At 47.1% G+C, this 18,540-nt stretch overlaps 1 protein-coding gene across 5 annotated transcripts in view; it reads left to right on the forward strand.

Annotated features, from left to right (window-relative positions):
• Positions 1–267: 267 nt before the first annotated feature.
• The window catches only part of CEP250 (centrosomal protein 250), a 48,758-nt gene continuing 30,485 nt past the window's right edge, over positions 268–18,540 (forward strand). For 2 of the 5 annotated variants that reach the window (XM_052650857.1, XM_052650858.1), the window contains exons 1-10: positions 268–395; positions 8,716–9,004; positions 9,464–9,520; positions 11,330–11,412; positions 11,639–11,804; positions 12,841–12,947; positions 13,195–13,449; positions 14,901–14,997; positions 17,722–17,823; positions 18,317–18,478. In XM_052650857.1, coding sequence (XP_052506817.1) covers positions 8,819–9,004; positions 9,464–9,520; positions 11,330–11,412; positions 11,639–11,804; positions 12,841–12,947; positions 13,195–13,449; positions 14,901–14,997; positions 17,722–17,823; positions 18,317–18,478 — 1,215 coding nt within the window. In that variant the 5' untranslated portion in view covers positions 268–395; positions 8,716–8,818. Of the gene's footprint in view, positions 396–8,715; positions 9,005–9,463; positions 9,521–11,329; positions 11,413–11,633; positions 11,805–12,840; positions 12,948–13,194; positions 13,450–14,900; positions 14,998–17,721; positions 17,824–18,150; positions 18,233–18,316; positions 18,479–18,540 lie in introns of those variants that run through there. The other 3 variants (XM_052650860.1, XM_052650859.1, XM_052650861.1) reach the window with 3 other exon arrangements.

The following is an 18,540-nucleotide window of genomic DNA, read 5'->3' on the forward strand; positions in this document are numbered from 1 at the left end:
CTGTGTACCCCGAAGCCAAAAGGGGTATGATTGAGGGCAAGTTTATTTCTGTTACCAAAACTTTCCTTGCTGGAATCCAGAAACGCTAGCTGTCCCCATTTAGGGCGAGGGAATCTTAACATCATCGCTTAATAGGCTCTCCTTTTTCCTTTTGGGCCACTCTTGTAAATCGGCTGCCAGTACTCAACATGGCGGAGGCCCCTACGCGGCGCAGTCCGCTCGCAGGCACGCTTCCCGGCGGGGCGGGGCCCTCCGAAAGGGCGGGAGTTTGGGGGGCGGGGCCTACGCCCCAGCCCCTCGGTGGGCCCCCGCCCCCGGCCCGGCCTTAGCTGAGGCTTCGGCGGCTCCGACGCTGAGAAGCACCTTGGGAATCTGCAGGAACCGAGCGTGGTGAGGTGGGGGCCTCAAGGGCAGGCGGGAGGTACCGGGTTAACGGTCCGAGGCCCACTGATCGGCCTGCGTAGGGCGCCTTAAGGAATCTCGTTTGGCCAGCGGCCTCCGATTCCCCGGGAGGAACCTGAGGGCCCACAGAGGGGCTGGGACCTGTCCTAGGCGGGTGCGTCCGCGTCCTGTTGCCGCCACCACTTTGGGCTCCAGTGCGCGCAGAAAGGGATCTTCCCGAGCCCGAAGTGGTCAGACGCGGCGCTGCGCTCTCCTGCGCTTCCCGCTGGCGGATCCCAGAATTTCGCGGCTTCCTCTGCACTTGGGGCTTTGCATGTGATCTGTCCGAAAGTCCAGTCCTACCTGGCAGCTCCACTCTGGAACTCTCATTCTTCGCGACCCAACTTAAATACCACTTCCCTGGAAATCTTTCTAACCGCTTTCTGCAGTCGCAGTAAGCTCGGTACTGGGTTCCTGGACACATCGCACCGAGTTAGCTTTTCCTGGTCCTCTTTCACAGCCGTTCACTTGTTGGGGCGTTTTGCCTTGCCTTTTTCAGCTGTATCCTAGGGTCTAGCACGTGATGATCATAATAATAGCTAATATTTACTGAATAGTCAAAAAGGTGCTACTAAATGCATTACCTGTAAAGGCCCATTCAATCGTCAGAGCAATTCCATAACGTGGGTTCTATAGCTTCACATCTTATGCATGACGGAACCAAGGTCCTGTCACATCAATTTGCCTAGAATCCCACAAAGAATAAAGTGAATGAGGCTGGGATATGAATTCTAGGCTATCTCTCCCCAGAGCATGTGATAATTCCTAGACTGTGTTTGGGTTTGGTAAAATGTCTGTCAAATTGGTGTTTACATTAGGCCCATGAATTATGGAGGCCAGAGTTATGATGCACATGAGAAGACTTAGAAAGAAGAATTGAGTGAGTTCATGACCAAACCAATGCCAGAAACTGCTGCTGGACTTTCTGCCTTTCGTTGGTCCTTTTCCATCAAAGAGCTGAAGGCCTAAGACTCATTGTTTCACATCCTTTAGAAAGTGTCCCTCACAGAATTGTGATTTCATATTTCATGACTTAGGGGAAGCATGGTGTAAGGGAAGGGCATAGAGTTGGAAGCAGATTGCCTGCATGCGTGCGTGCTCAGTTGTGCCTGACTCTTTGCCACCCCATGGACTGTAGCCCGCCAGGCTCCTCTGCCCATGGAATTCTCCAGGCAAGAATACTGGAGTGGGTTGCCGTTTCCTCCTCCAAGGGATCTTCCTGACCCAGGGATCAAACCTGTGTCTCTTCCGTGTCCTGTCTTGGCAGGCGGATCCTTTACTGCTCCACCTGGGAAGCCCGTGGAAGAGGATTGGGGTTCAGTATCTCCTCTGTCACTGACCAGTTATATTCCTTCTGTGTTTCAAGCCTAGCTTTCTTGTCCATAAAATGAAGGCACTAATTTCTTCTCAAAGGGTTTTATGAAGATTACAAACAATTGTTACAAGGGAGTAAAGTGCTATACAAACTACGTGATCTCTTTCTTTTTTTGTTGTTCATTTTTTCCTTTTAGAAGGTTATAGAACTATCAGCATTTTGAAAGACCTTTGATATGAATCGTGTTGCCTAGAGTTCCTGTATTCATTCATTTAGTCAAATGCTTAAAGAGTACCTGCTATATACCAGGAGCTGAGAATATAGCAGTCAATAAAACAATATTCCTGCTCTTGGGAAATTTGCATTGTGTTAGCTATATTACACATAATACTCAGATAGGGACACGTAAAGCATGGTAAGCGAAGTAGAAAAATACCAGGGACTTTCCTGATAGTCCAGTGTTCAAGACTCCGAGTTTTCACTGAAGGGGCCACAGGTTCCTTTACCTGATCCGGGTACTAAGAGATTCCCACATGGCACATAGTATGACAGTTTAAAAGAAAGAAAAACACCTGTGTGTGTGTGTGGAGGAGTGGTGGTATTTTATATTGGGTGGCTAGGGAATACCTTCCTGAGAAGGTGACATTTGAACAGAGACCTGAAGGTGCAAGGGAGCCAATCATGAGAATAACGAGAAGACGCCCTAGATGAGTGTGTGGCTTGGCGTGTTCCAAGCAGGTACAGCAAGGAGGGCTGTGTGGCTGGAGGGATGTGAGCAAAGGGGAGAGGAGGAAGAAATGGAATTAAAACAATTGGAGGCAGGGATCAAATACTTAGGATGAGGTAAGCCGATATAATGATTGCGGTTTTTACCCTTGATTAGCCACTGGAGGGTTCTGAATGGCCTAATCAGTCACTATTTCAGTTTTTGTTTGTTTATTTATTTTGTTTCACTTTCTTGGCCATGCCTTATGGCATGTGGCCTCCAGCCTTTAGATAGTGGGGAGATGAGGAGGAACCAGCAGAGGAGACTAAAGGGAAAGCCTTAGAGGTGGGAGGAGGACAGAGAGAGAGCCCCCACATATGCGATTTATATAAGGAGCTGTATGCTAATTTTTTTTTTCTGGGATAAGAAACAAATTGTCTGTGCAGACAAATATATATCGTTTATTTGCTCAGGAAATAAAATGTCCATGCCTCTTTTTGCTCTAAGTGACAAATCCTGTTTAATAATACCAGTCCTCAACTTAGTCCTCCTAACATTTACATCTGTATTCCAAGTTTAGGTGGCACTGCCTCTATTTCAAGTTTATTTAAATCACTTTTTGAAAGAATCTAGATGAGAGAAGACAAAATATAATTTATGTTACTCTTCACCCTAGGTTCAGAGGTCACTGCCCTTCCCCGTCTGGTTCCTAGCAAAAGTTGGAAGTTAGCCATATTTATTTCTGTATCACTGTGGCCAGTTATCTGATACTAAGCTGGAATTCATGAGTGTTTATAGGATAACTTAATTTATGAAAGAAGGGAATCTTTCCTTTACCTACAGTAATGATAACATCATTTACAGTTTACAAAGCACACTGACATCCATTGTCTCATTGAATGCAATTCAGCCAACTACTGACCTTTTCCTTTCCCGAGGGACATTGAAACCTACCTTTTTTTTGGAGCTATGCTAGTTTACTTATTCACTGGCTGATCTGGCAGTGTGTTAATGAAACGTGCTGAACTGTGTCTTGAGGAAGCTCTGAACTAAATCTCAATTTCAGAAAAATTCCTGATGTAGTTTTTCTCTGTTCCCTCCATCTTTTTACTCTTGTTTTAGTGGGGGAGAAAAATTGGTGGTGGTGGAGTTAATCATAAAATTGTTCATTTTTAAAATAAACTTTATTTTGGGGAAAGTTTTATTTATTTTTTTTGTGTGTGTGTATTCCAATAAGTCTTTATTTGTAAAAGCAGACAGTGAGCTGAGTTTAACCAACTCCCAATATAATACATTATCCATGACCCACAAGAAGCCTGGGCAGTACTTGAGTCTTTTTTTTTTTTTAACTTGACAATATTGTATTGGTTTTGCCATACATCAACATGAATCCGCCATGGGTGTACACCTGTTCCTCATCCTGAACCACCCTCCCATCTCCCTCCCCATCCCATCCCTTTGGGTCATCCCAGTGCACCAGCCCTGAGCATCCTGTATCATGCATCGAACCTAGACTGGCGATTCGTTTCACATGTGATAATATACGTTTCAATGGCATTCTCCCTAATCATCCCACCCTCGCCCTCTCCCACAGAGTCCGGAAGACTGTTCTATACGTCTGTGTCTCTTTTGCTATCTCGTATACAAGGTTATTGTTAACCGTCTTTCTAAATTCCATATATATGTGTTAATATACTGTATTGGTGTTTTTCTTTCTGGCTTACTTCACTCTGTATAATAGGCTCCAGTTTCATCCACCTCATTAGAACTGATTCAAATGTGTTCTTTTTAATGGCTGAGTAATACTCCATTGTGTGTATGTATCACAGCTTTCTTATCCATTCATCTGCTGATGGACATCTAGGTTGCTTCCAGGTCCTGGCTATTATAAACAGTGCTGCGATGAACATTGGGGTACATGTGTCTCTTTCAATTCTGGTTTCCTCGGTGTGTATGCCCAGCAGTGGGATTGCTGGGTCATAAGGCAGTTCTATTTCCAGTTTTTTAAGGAATCTCCACACTGTTCTCCATAGTGGCTGTACTAGTTTGCATTCCCACCAACAGTGTAAGAGGGTTCCCTTTTCTCCACACCCTCTCCAGCATTTATTGCTTGTAGACTTTTGGATCGCAGCCATTCTGACTGGCGTGAAATGGTACCTCATTGTGATTTGATTTGCATTTCTCTGATAATGAGTGATGTTGAGCATCATTTCATGTGTTTGTTAGCCATCTGTATGTCTTCTTTGGAGAAATGTCTGTTTAGGTCTTTGGCCCATTTTTTGATTGGGCCGTTTATTTTTCTGGAATTGAGCTGCAGGAGTTGCTTGTATATTTTTGAGGTTAATTCTTTGTCAGTTGCTTCATTTGCTATTATTTTCTCCCATTCTGAAGGCTGTCTTTTCACCTTGCTTATAGTTTCCTTTGTTGTGCAGATGCTTTTGATTTTAATTAGGTCCCATTTGTTTATTTTTGCTTTTATTTCCAATATTCTGGGAGGTGGGTCATAGAGGATCCTGCTGTGATTTATGTCAGAGAGTGTTTTGCCTATGTTCTCCTCTAGTTTTATAGTTTCTGGCCTTATGTTTAGATCTTTAATCCATTTTGAGTTTGTTTTTGTGTATGGTGTTAGAAAGTGTTCTAGTTAAATTCTTTTACAAGTGGTTGAGGGAAACAATTTTAGATTTGCAGAAAAATTGCATAGTACAGCAAGTTCCTATATACCTTGCACCCAATTTCCTTTATTAGTAACATCTTACATTGGTATGGTATATTTGCTACAATGTCAAGTCATTTTTTGAAGTAAATGGGGCATATAAAGTATGATCAAAAATGAAATCACTTCATCTCCATAAGCCTTAGTTTCCTTATCTGTAAAAGGAGAGGATGGGACTAAATTTTTAAATAGCTGTAAATTTTTAAATTATCTGCTAAAGTAAAATAATCATATAATTCTAATATAATTCCATTTCTTTATTGAAGTGTTACTGTCATTTTCTAAAATAGTGTATATACTTTAACAATAGCCTTATTCTAAAAGAAGATTTAATAGAATTCCAGAAACAATGGGAGGGCTGCTTATAGATTAGGCTTATATAATATACATAAATATATGATTATAAATATATACAACATAAAATATCACTAGGTTGAATTACATGAAATTATCTTTTATAGGTTAGAAGAGGGCAAATATTGGCAATTTCATATGGATAAGCCTAATGCTTTGAGGGAAGGGATTCAAAGGAGGAGGGTAAGGGAGTCTTGAGGGCCCCTGAGACTCTGCAGAAGCCTGGCCAAGCCCCCACAGTGTTAGGAGAGAAAAGGCTCTTCCAGTCCCTTGAAGCAACTCAGAGCTACTCTTGTTGTTGGTAGTGTTGGCAGTAAGAGCTATTCCCAACAGCTTTGTGCCTCCAACCAGAAGAGACAGTTTGAGTCAGCTTTTCACAGCTATGGTGGGTTGGCAGAAGGGAAGAGCAGAAAGGGAGGACTCAGCTTCCCTGGTGGCTCAGATAGTAAAGAATCTGCCCGCAGTGCAGGAGACCTGGGTTCAATCCCTGGGTTGGGAGGATCCCCTGGAGGAAGGCTTGGCAACCCACTGCAGTATTCTTGCCTGGAGAATCCCCCTGGAGAATCCCCATGTAGCCTGGCGGGCCACAGTCCAGGAGGTTGCTAAGAGTCAGACACGACTGAGACACTTAAGCACAGCACAGCGACCGAGCTGGTCAGCCAGGAAGAGGCAGCCTGGGGTGCTGGTGCCCCTAAGCTGTTATTGGTACCACTCTGCTCTTCCTACGTTATGCTGTTTCCTTGCTGCCTAGTAGAATCTCTACAAACTCAGCTGTCTGCAGTTGCTCAGGAGGTGATGTAAATTAGGAAGCTGAGTATTCCTGACTCTGCTGTAAGAAAAACAATAGCACAAGTAGAATGGCATGACAACTGGAATCTGCCATCAGTATATGAGAGAGAGGCAGAGCCAGGCAGGGGCCCAGGACTGAGGAGAACTGAAGAGCATGCCTTATCTAAAGGGGACAGATGCTATCTCACTGCAGCTGGCTGTGGCCTTGTAGGAATGAGAGTCAAGGTTCGCTGGATAATCTGATTTTCCAAAGGAACCAGAAATATGAACTTTTGGGTGTATTTTCCCACTGGTAAATGTTGGCACCTAATTTGAATTCTTAAAAATCATTGCACAGGCCACACAGTGATTGGAAAGAACCAACAGTCCACTTTGTAACCTCTAGCTAAGGGTTTAGATCTTCCGGGAGTGAAGCCCACATGCATTTCTTCATTGTGCATTGTTGACAACCTATGTTCGTGCTACGTCGCTTCAGTAGTATCTGCCTCGGTGTGGTCCTGTTGACTAGCCCGCCAGGCTCCTCTGTCCATGGGGTTCTCCAGGCAACAGTGCCAAATTCGGTTGCCATGCCCTCCTCCAAAGGATCTTCCCTGGCCCAGGGATTGAACCCACGCCTCTCTTGTCTCCTGCACTGGCAGGCAGTATTTTTTTAACCACTGGCACTACATGGGGAGCCCTGGTGGCTAAGGACCAAAATGAACTGGTCACCTCTTGGCTTATCAGGAACTCACAAATTAGTGGAAAAGATAGACAGATAATAAGATATAACATCGATATTCTCTCTGTGTATTAAATATAAACTTTAAAACGTATAAAAGTGATTAACTATTCCTGAATAAATCTGGAAGGACCTGGTAGAAGGTCGCGTTGGTAGGAAATCAGCAGCTTGGTGCATTAAAGGGACGTGGGGCCCTGAAACTCCCACTGTATATGCAAGTGTTGTATTTGCATTTGCTGTATATGCCATTGTTTTCAGATTAGGAGACTGATGCTGCCAAAAAGGCAGCTCTGATAGGCCTTTTTCTTGATAGGTAGTTAGAAATACAGATATTCCTCAGCCCTGCTGATGGGTATCTCAGGGCTGATAAAATGAGAGAACTCTACAACCTCCCTGCCAGCCCTAGGTGTTTTAGAGGACTAAGAAACTCAGAGGTCATGGAGCGGGGTGCCTCATTTTTTTTTTCTTTTTGCCCTCATTTTTTGATGAGGAACCTTAAAGGGAACTAGCCTGCTCCAGGTCACAGAGCTCTTTAGAGACAGAACTTAGATCAGCACCCTGAACTCTTCTTGACTGTCTTGCCTTCCCCTCTCCTGGCTCTCTCTGAAGTCACTGGTTAGGCTGGCCTCCCCTGCTGACCCCCATTGCCTGGTTCTGGCCCAGCTCCTGGTGAGTGAGGTGAGTTTGCTCCTCCTCCATCCTCCTGAGGCTGGTTCCTTCTTCCCTCTCTATTTTGGATCTCCTGCCCGAAATGCCTGCTATTCTGTGTCAGAGAGTCAGAATTCTTGTTCAAATCCCTAGTCAACCAAACATCAAGTGTATGAAATAGGACAAATTGTTTAATCTTTCTAGTTTCTTAACTAAGGCTTAACCTTTATAAGCCTCAGTGTCCTCATCCACGTATGAAGAGTTAAAGTAGTACCAATGTTTAAGCGTCATAGGAATGTTTTGAGATTCTTGTGATGCCAAAATGACATAGTGTGTGTAAGGCACTTAACAAAGTGACTGACCCATAGAAGCACTTAACAAGTATTAACAATGACTGGGAAGATCTCCTGGAAGAGGGCCTGGCAACCCACTACAGTATTCTTACCTAGAGAATCCCATGGATAGAGGAGTCTGGCGGGCTACAGTCCATGGGGTCGCAAGGAGTCAGACATGATTGAAGCGACTTAGCAGGTACAAAACGATGATGATATTCACACCTTCACAGTCCCACCTAGGTTGGGTCACATGCCCATCTGTTGTCTTCCCATACTACCCTGTGATCTATTATTACTGCACAGACCACACTGTATTGTAATTATACCCATCCCCCAGCCAGCCTAAAAGCACCTTTCGTGATTCGTTCAGCAAATGTTTATTAGGCGCTGCGCCAGGCACGAGGGATGCACTGATAAACTAGGAGCTCTTGGTCGGGTGCAGACTTTCGGAAGGCATGCCAGGAAACACGGGTCCCTGTGTCGTGGTCCAGTAACTTTGGGGAATGGCCACTCATCATGGCCCCCCCTGTAGAGATTAGGTCCATCTTAGTATTTTAAAAGCTCTGAGGAGTGCTGTAGTAAAAGAACCTATTTACTTCATCCAATCCAAGTCTGTCAGACTTAACGAGTATTTGCTGAATACATGTGAGTCGTCTAGACAGTTCTCTCAACTCCAGTGTATGCTTTGGTCCCCAGCTCAAGAGGAGGTCCAAGTGACCCAACGATGCTTAGAGACTGCTCTGGGAATAAACAGCCTCTGGCTGCTTAGGGGCCGTTGGGCTTGCTGTCGGGGGCCCCCATGGAGACAGGGGGCCCTGGGTTGAACAATATGAAGCCCCGGTCCCTGCAGCTGGTGCTGGAGGAGCAAGTGCTAGCGCTGCAGCAGCAGATGGCCGAGAACCAGGCAGCCTCATGGAGGAAGCTGAAGAGCTCCCAGGAGGCCCAGCAGAGGCAAGCAGCTCTCGTGAGGAAGCTGCAGGCCAAGGTAAGGCGGCCGCTCTCTTAGGAAGGGGAAGAGGAGGACCCCTGGAGCTGGGGGCTGAGATGGACGAGGTTGGCCGGAGCCCAGAGCCACACGGTGGCAACACCTAAACAGCTCTCCTGTGATGCTCCCAACTCCTCCACCAGCTGCTGACTGTGTCCTTTCAAAGACGCCCTTCACGGGGCTTCCGTCAGCCATCTAGCTTTGCTCTCCTAGAATCGGACCTGACCTTAGGTTTGCCAGTTCCCGAGCCCACAAACTTGTTGCTTCTCCAATAACAAAAGCTGCAGAGAATGTATTATTAAATGACCAAACGGAAGCTGTAAGATGTTACGGCCTTACCTCACTCCTGTCACCCAGCCCCTATTCACCGAGGGGTTTGCCCACAACCCCGAGGGGACCTCTGCTTTGGGCCATGGGTACCAGCCAGCCCATTGCCCGGTCCTGCTCCATTTGCCTCAGGTGTTACAGTACCGGAGCTGGTGCCAGGAGCTGGAGAAGCGGCTGGAAGCCACTGGGGTGAGTGAGGCTGTTCTGTGCTCACGGGCCCTCGGGGAGTATGGTTAGGCCCTGTTTGCTGACTGAGGGAGGCTGGGGAGAGGTAAGGCGGTGTTTGGTAGAAGTGGCTCTTTCAGCAGCTCCTGAGAGCTTTTTTTTGCCTTTTTTAATATTTGGAAATTTTTTTAAATATTTAATATTTTAATAATGAAAATATTTTTTAGTATTTATTTGGCTGCACTGGGTTTTAATTGTGGCACATAGGATCTTTTTCTTTTGTTTTTTTAGTTGCAGCGTGGGGAATCTTTAGTTACAGCATGCAGGATCTTTCAGTTGTGGCATGCGAACTCTTAGTTGAGGCATGTGGGATCTAGTTCCCCAAACAGGGATCGAACCCGGGCCCCCTGCATTGGGAGCGTGGAGGCTTAGCCACTGGACCGCCAGGGAAGTCCCCTGAGAGCTTTATCGGATACCTTCATGGGACCTGGCTATTCCTGCCCCAACAGACTCCAGCCCAGGGCTCTCTAAAGAGCAAAACACAGCTTTAAGAAATTTAAGGTTATCAGATTGGAAGTTAAATAAAGTGAAAGTCACTCAGTCGTCTCCGACTCTTTGTGACCCCATGGACTGTAGCCCACCAGGCTTCTCTGTTCTTGGAATTCTCCAGGCAAGAATACTGGGGCAGGTAGCCATTCCCAGGGCATCTTCCTGACCCAGGGATTGAACCCAGGTTTCCTGCACTGCAGGCGGATTCCTTACCATCTGAACCAGATTGGAAGGAGGGTGGAATCCGAGAGAAGAGATGCATTTTTCCTCCAGAAGGTGTCAGTGTTTATCTGTTGTGGAGAGATGTGTGCCTCACAGACTTGGAGGGGGGCGGGAAAGATGTGTTTGTGCCAGATAGATTTATTTGTGCTGTGGGCAGGATAGAATTGCCTTTCAAAAACCCATCTGCCTTTGTTCTAGCTCCCCTCAGCACCATCTTAACGTTACCCTCAGAAGAGTTCCTTCAGAGGAGAGAAAGGACTTAGTATGTGTCGATCTGTAGGCATTGTGTAGGCACCCTTAGGCATTGTCATAGAATTATGTCATTTTACCTGCAAAGCAGTTTTCTCAGGGGAATGATATCACCTTCACTTTGGAGCTGAAAACCTGTGGATCAGAGAAGTTATAACTTCCCAAAGTCTGAAGATTAGTGTAATAGACGTCAAGGCCATTAGTGAAAGATGTATTTTGTTTATTTTTTTTTAAAGATTAGAAAAAATTTTTTTAAATCTTTATTGATGTTGTTACAATATTGCTTCCATTTTTAGTTTTTTGGCTGTGAGGTATATGGGATCTTAGCTCCCCAGCCAGAGATTGAACCTGCACCCCCAGCAGTGGAAGGCAAAATCTTAATCACCGGACTGCCAGGGAAATCCCTGGAAGCTGTATCTTATGCTTCTTAACTCAAAAGTTCTTTTCACTGCCAAATGCTGTCTTTCATGAGAAGTCAGTGGTTCACATTTGGAGAGAGATATACAGTGGATTTACTTGCAGGATGCAGTGATTGAGAAAAGAGATATCGCTAACAAAGGGGAGAAAGAATAAAAAGAAAGCAGGGGGATTCCCTGGCAGTCCAGGGGCTAGGATTCCACACTTTCACTACTAAGGGCCCAGATTCGACCCCTAATCTAGGAATTAAGATCCTGCAAGCTGCACGGCACAGCCAAAAGTAAAAATAAAAGTGTGAATTTAGAAAAGTGGGCTGCTGTAGAAGAGGGCATCAGAGACTTGGTCTGCAGGATGTTCTCTGTGGAGGTGAATAAGGCTTGCTTTTATCTGGCTAAGGGACCGATCCCTCAAAGGTGGGAAAGCGTGGAAGAGCCAAACCTGGAACAGCTGCTAATCCGATTGGAAGAGGAACAACAGAGGTGATGGGCCCCAACTTTCTGGCCTGGGTGGTTGGCCGGCGGGCGGAGAAGGCTGATGGAAAACCTCTGTCTCGAGGGCTGACATGGTTTAGAACCAAGGACTTCAGCCTTAGCCCTCCAGCTCCTGGCAGTGGAAAGTTCCAGTGGTTGTCGTCTTACTCCAAGAGGTCCAGGGGGTTGGCTCAGACCTTTGTTTAGTACTTGCTCCTACCCCTCCCCAGTGCAGGTGTGAGAGTCTAGCTGAGGTGAACACCCAGCTTCGGCTGCACATGGAAAAAGCTGACGTGGTGAATAAAGCGCTTCGGGAAGATGTGGAAAAATTGACAGTCGACTGGAGCCGGGCCCGGGATGAGCTAATGAGGAAGGAGAGCCAGTGGCAGATGGAGCAGGAGGTAAGAGAAACGGGGCAGGAACAGTGAGAGGAGTGCATGTTGGGCACTGCCTGGTCGGTGCCAGAAGGAAGGGGTTAACTTCAGGACCGGGATGGGAACTGGGCTGTAGTTTAAGTCTCTGGGCGTGTTTAGCACTCATGCTGGCAGCTCAGCCCTGCTCGGGCTGTCAGCTTCATTCTGTCCTTACCTGCCCAGTCCAGGTTTTGCTGGCAGGTAGCGTGGCACCCCACTCCAGTACACTTGCCTGGAAAATCCCATGGATGGAGGAGCCCGGTGGGCTGCAGTCCATGGGGTCGCTGAGGTGGACACGACTGAGCGACTTCACTTTCACTTTTCACTTTCATGCACTGGAGAAGGAAATGGCAAACCACTCCAGTGTTCTTGCCTGGAGAATCCCAGGGACGGGGGAGCCTGGTGGGCTGCCGTCTATGGGGTCGCACAGAGTTGGACACGACTGCAGCATTTTAGCAGCAGCAGCAGCAGCAGCAGCAGCAGCAGCATGACACTCAGAGCAGCTCTGCCCCTGCATTAGTGCCTCGGTCAGATTTTAGATGTATCTCAAAGTTTAGACTCCCCTCGTCTGGAAGTCTGCAAGCTAGATGCCAAGGAGGTAGCTATTGAAATTCAATGGGAAGACATTTTCAGATCCCAGTTAAAGGACACTAATGTTGCCTGAGCCATTGCTCTGTGCCAGGCTTTGTATTAGGTGATTTATATATGTTGTATCATTTAATCCTCATTATAAATCTGTGCAGATGATGGTAATAGCTCTCATTGGTTGAGCAGCTACTGTTTATCACCTTCTAATCTAGCTCAGGGAAGGCTGTATAGCATCCCAGGCCCTCTGACCTCTTGAATCCCTCTGCTGATTTTATTAAACACCTCAGCATCACCTGAACATAGACACCCATTCGTAAGCTGTCTCCTGTAAGTCCCTCCTTCCCTTCCCTGCAATGGTCGGGAGGGATCCAGGACTCCTGTGTTGACAAATGATGTCCTCTGCCCTTTGATATGACCTGGGTTTCTGAACACACAGTTCTTCAAGGGCTACCTGAAAGGGGAGCACGGTCGCCTTCTGGGTCTATGGCGGGAGGTGGTGACTTTCCGACGCCACTTCCTGGAAATGAAGTCAGCCACTGACAGGTCAGTGTGGGGATAAGATGGGAGAAGGTTTGCCCCTGCCGACTCCAGATTTGTGACAGTGGGCTGCTTTAGAAGGGAGGGGTCAGGTTGTGGGGGGAGGGCAGGGGTGGAGAGTTGGTGGGGAGGGATGGAATTGTTGGATTCAGATGGTTTTTCCCAGATCCGCTCTTCCTGGGGCCTGACCTCTACCTGCCCGTTCCTATCCCTGGTCCCTACCGGAGTCTGCTCTTTCCTTCCTTGGACTCAGAGACCTGACAGAGCTCAAGGCTGAGCACGCAAGGCTTTCGGGGTCCCTGTTGACCTCTTGCCTGCGCCTGACTGTGGGAGTACCACCGTCTCGGGAGTCTGATGGATCTGGGAGACTGAATGGAAACGAGCCATCCCAGTTGATGCTGCTACTAGCCAAGACCCAGGAACTGGAAAGGGAAGCCCATGAAAGGAGCCAGGAGTTAATACAGCTGAAGAGTCAAGGGGATCTGGAGAAGGCGGAGCTTCAGGATCGGTGAGATGGGCTGGGTCCTAAGAGGGGATCGCTTGGGGAAAGTAAGTCGACTGCTTTGGGGAGTCAAGCAGGTGGGGGAGACCTGAAGAGCCCTCCTCCCACAAGAGGGGAAGGAGATGTGCCAGAGGAGGGTCTGGTATGAAACCCAGGGCCACAGCTGGGGCCATGTCGCTGCCCTCTACCCTCAGACTGTCTCACAGCTCAGTTTCCCTCCTGTTGACTCACAGAGCTGGCGGTGACTCTATACCAAACTACTTGCCATTCCCAGAACAGCCAAGTCCCTCCACGTTCCCGCCTTTGTAGATGCTGACCTCGGCCTGGAATGCCTCCCTCCCTCCTCTCTCTGCCTTATCCATTAAGGCATAGTTCAAATGTCACCTCTTCGATGACCTCAATAGCCTGTTACATTACTGTACCCCACCATGGTCTTTAGAACTGCTTGTTAGAACATTGATTGTTTATTAATAGTTTTTTTACTTTCATTGATTATTTAGTTTTTTCTTTTCTTTTTTTTGGCTATGCTGTTTTATTTTTGGATTATAATAAAATCGATATTAAAAAAAATGAGAAGAGCAGGGACATAAGCAAACAACTCTATTTGAGTCATCTCAGGACAGAGTTCCATTTATACCCCGTGGCTAGGGTAGTGTCACCACCTATCGGTGGCGTACGTAAATTGCAGTTTGTTTTGTTGGGTTGTGAAGGCACTGGAAAGCACAGAGAATGTCTTAGTCAAGTTGTGTGACCGAGTGCTTTGCACTTCACCTGCCATATAGTAGACACTTAATAAATGCTTATTTAGTGATACAGTAACTAAATGAGTGACTGTACAGTGAGTTCAGGCTCTTAAAGATGATACAGAATCAAATTATGAAGACTTTGAAACAAAAATTAAACTCCTGGATGAGTTTATTCATGAAATATTTGTTAAGCTACCCATATAATACCAAGTACTGCACTCCAGGATAAAGGTGATAAAGAGGCCTGGTGATTTCCCTGAACTTTGAGGTTAAGATCAGGGAGGTTGACTGTAATCTCTCCCAAACTGCCCCTCCTTTTTCTCTATCAGAGTTAGAACCTTGGGCTGGAGGGACCGTGGAACTATCCCATGTGGCAATTCTGATGTTCTCATTGGCTTCAGGGTGCTTGACCTCAAGATCAAGTGGGGCCTGGAGGGGCCTGGGCCGGGGCTTTCCTTCAGCTCTCGGGCCCCCAAACACGTGTTCCAGCCTTGAGATGGGGTAAATCCCTGCATGTGTCTGAGTGGCATTTGGCTTCCCCTGCTGAGTTCAAGGCTATAGTATCATGTGTTCAGGGAGTACAGGGGCTGGGGGCGCCCAAGGGACTGGGGAGCCTGTAGGCGGGGTGTCTCTGTTGGGTTGGGGGTGTGCTGCATAGCTCTGTCCACATCCATGGGTGCTCAGGCGACAGTGCTGTGATCTTCTCATCAGGGTGACCGAGCTCTCTGCTCTGCTGACCCAGTCTCAGAAGCAAAATGAAGATTATGAAAAGATGGTGAAGGCTCTGAGAGCGACGATGGAGATCCTGGTATGTGATCCTTTGTTCTGGGAGGGAATTGGGAGTGGGCCTGGGGGTTCCTGTCCTTTATGGACAAAGAGTGCAGGATACCAGTTAAATGTTCCTTGATGAAATCCCCTGAAGCTGCAAAATTAATTTTGGTTCCATTTGAAAATTAATTAATTCATTTACCTATTAATAAACATTAGCTCTCTACTCTTTCTACTATGGGCTTCCCGAGTGGCTCAGTGGTAAAGAATCTTCCTGGCAATGCAGGCAGGAGATGTGGGTTTGATCCCAGGGTTAGGAAGACCCCCCTGGAGAAGGAAATGGCAACCCACTCCAATATCCTTGCTTGGAAAATTCCATGGACGGAGGAGACTGGTGGCTACTGTCCATGAAGTCACAAAGAGTCAGACATGACCTAGGAACTTAACAGCAACAGCATCATCCCTATTACTTTCTTAGGGGAGCTTTGCAGTGTGTCCTCTTCTGAGAGAGTGGGACACACGGGAAGAGGCACAGTGGCCAAGTAGGAGAGGGTGGAGGGAAATGTGTAGAGAGATTCAAAACCTACTCATTCAAGAAACACCTGAGGAGCATGGCAGTGTGTAGCCTGGCGGAGAAGGGCTTGAAGAAGACATGATGACTGCCTTCACATAACTGAAGGACTGACACCAGGGAAGAGAGCTGGTTTGTTTTAATATATGCCAGGGGGCCACAAGCCCTGCCAGACTAGAAGTTACCGGGAGGTAGACCTCGGCTGCAGCTAGAGCTGCTCGATAGTTGAACAGTCCGCTTTGGGAAGGAGTGAAGTCCATGATAACATCTGCCAAGGATGTTATCAAAGGGATTCTCTTAGGTTGGACGTCAGAACCTCTGGCTTGGTTCCATGTTTTCTTCCATCTCTAATTTTTGTATCTCTGACTCTAGGCGAATCCTGAACCACCATTGCTATGCATATCCCTAGTCTTCTCATCTAAACTGAGATCAGCTGGGAAGCAAACTTGCTTACGCCTTTTTGCTTCCAGTGTGTTCAGGAATTTCCAAATTCAGATGTCCTCATGGCCCAAATACTATAAATGAGTCAAGCAGTTTCAGCTGTAAGAATTTGATTTTTCCGATATGGTCATATTTAGTACAACAGGGGATACTTGATCTCAGTACACAGGAAAAAAAGGAGGAGGGGGGACTGCAGGACCCTGAGACACATTTGTCCTGTCTGGAGGAGGCATCCACTGTTCAACTTTCAGAAATAATTGCCATGTAGGAATGAGGCCTTAGGTCCATCTTGTCAAAGCTATGGTCTTTCCAGTAGTCATATATGGATGTGAGAGTTGGACCATAAAGAAGGCTGAGTGCTGAAGAATTGATGCTTTTGAACTGTGATGTTGGAGAAGACTCCTGAGAGTCCCTTGAACTGCAAGGAGAGCAAACCAGTCCATCCTAAAGGAAATCAGTCCTGAATATTTATTGGAAGGACTGATACTGAGGCTGAAGCTCCAGTCCTGATCCAAAGAGCCAACTCACTGGAAAAGACCCTGATGCTGGGAAAGACTGAAGGCAGGAGGAGACGAGAGCAAAAGAGGATGAGATGGTTGGCTGGCATCATTGACTCGAAAGACATGAGTTTGAGCAAACTCCAGGAGATAGTGAAGGACAGGGAAGGCTGACCTGCTGCAGTCCATGGGGTCACAGAGTTGGACACGACTGAGCAACTGAACAATAATAGCAGCAGGGATGGGGCTGGTGTGGCCCATTTGTTAACTTTTTGAGAGATGCCAGAAATGTAGATTTTTATGAGTTTCTCAGCTTATAAAAATCTCCCAATTTACAAATGTTGGTTCAGATTTTGCATAGGCCAAAAAAAAACCCCAAAAAGCCCATAGTTGCAAATCTTTGTCTCTAAGGTCTTCACTAGCACAATAAGGTCGGAGAAGGCAATGGCACCCCACTCCAGTACTCTTGCCTGGAAAATCCCATGGGCGGAGGAGCCTGGTGGGCTGCAGTCCATGGGGTCGCTAAGAGTCGGACACGACTGAGTGACTTCACTTTCACTTTTCACCGCATTGGAGAAGGAAATGGCAACCCACTCCAGTGTTCTTGCCTGGAGAATCCCAGGGACGGGGGAGCCTGGTGGGCTGCCGTCTATGGGGTCGCACAGAGTCGGACACGACTGAAGCGACTTAGCAGCAGCACAATAAGGTAGGAAGAAGGAGGGAAATTTGGAGAGTTCAGATTTACTGCTGGCCTTCCTTGGGGCTAGAGGTTCCTCTGGCCTTAGGTCTCACCCGTCCATTTGCTGTCCAGAGACAGCAGCCATCCTTCATCCAATGATGGCTCACGTTTAATGAACATTTGCCTTGTGACAGGTGCTGTGTTGAATAACTTACATGCAGTTTTTTCGTTCAAGTCTGGGAACAAATCTATGAAGTAGTTGCTGTTAATTATTCCCGTTTTAAAGAGAAGGAAGCTCAAAGAAGGAGTTGCCTAAGGTTACCAGGCTAGAAAGTGACAGAGAAAGAATGCTAATCTAGACAGCCTACTTCGGATCCCTTAATCCCTTAATCTGAACCCTTAATCACCACATCACATTGTCCGCCGAGTCCTAAGACAGCGTTAGCATTCCAGTGTGGTCAGGAGAAAAGTATGGTTGCAGAAGAGACAGAAGGAGACTGGTTGATTTGGGGGCCTGAAACGATAAATCCTCCTCTGAAAGTTTGGCTCAGAGGCTCCATTTTGTTCCCTGTTCAGGAGGCAAATCATGCAGAATTAATGGAACACGAGGCATCTCTTAGTAGGAACGCCCAAGAGGAGAAGTTGTCTTTACAGCAAGTGATCCAGGATATAACCCAGGTACCAGTCAGCCTCCTGTTCGCGGTAACATGTCCAGCCTGCCCTTACCCAGGCCTCCCTGTCCTCTCAGGTGCGCCTAGGGGAGTTTGGACTGAGGGTCTTGTGGGGATGAATTCTCTGGGTATGTTTGAAAACTGGAACCCTAAGCTAAGCTTTTGTGGGCTGGCCCTGCCTGCTGAAACAGACCCTTGTTCTTACTGCCTGCTGCAGTTCTCAGACAGCGGCGGGATTCAATAACCTCTTCTTCTTTCATTTATTCATGGAGTGTTCAAGGGGTGCTCCAGCCCTGATGCTCATCCTGGGTTTGGGTGACCAATGGTAAACAGTTGATTTGAAGAATTGAAGGAACCCACCCTTTTTGGCTCGTAGATGCCCTCCTCCCACCCCCCTGGGAGAGAGAAAACATCAGGTTTGTCCAGCTGGAGTGTGAGTCCTCTGCATGGACTCTAGGCCTTAGTCAGTGGGATGGTGACCCTGCCGTGTTGGGTTTCAGGCCATGGTAGAAGAAGAGGACAGTATGGCCCAAGGTTCTAGTCACGAGAGCTCCTTGCAGTTGGACCCTGGTGCCTTCTCCTCCCAGTTTGATTCCCAGCAGCCAGACAAGGCTGTCTCTCTGGTGCGTTCCGTACTGACTCAGAGACGCCAGGCTGTGCAGGTAAGAACCCCACACTCTTCCTCAGCTGGTATCTAAACTGATTTGGGCCCTGGGTACCCTCC

The sequence above is a fragment of the Budorcas taxicolor genome, chromosome 13 (genome assembly GCF_023091745.1).
Source record: "Budorcas taxicolor isolate Tak-1 chromosome 13, Takin1.1, whole genome shotgun sequence".
Lineage (NCBI taxonomy): Eukaryota > Metazoa > Chordata > Mammalia > Artiodactyla > Bovidae > Budorcas > Budorcas taxicolor.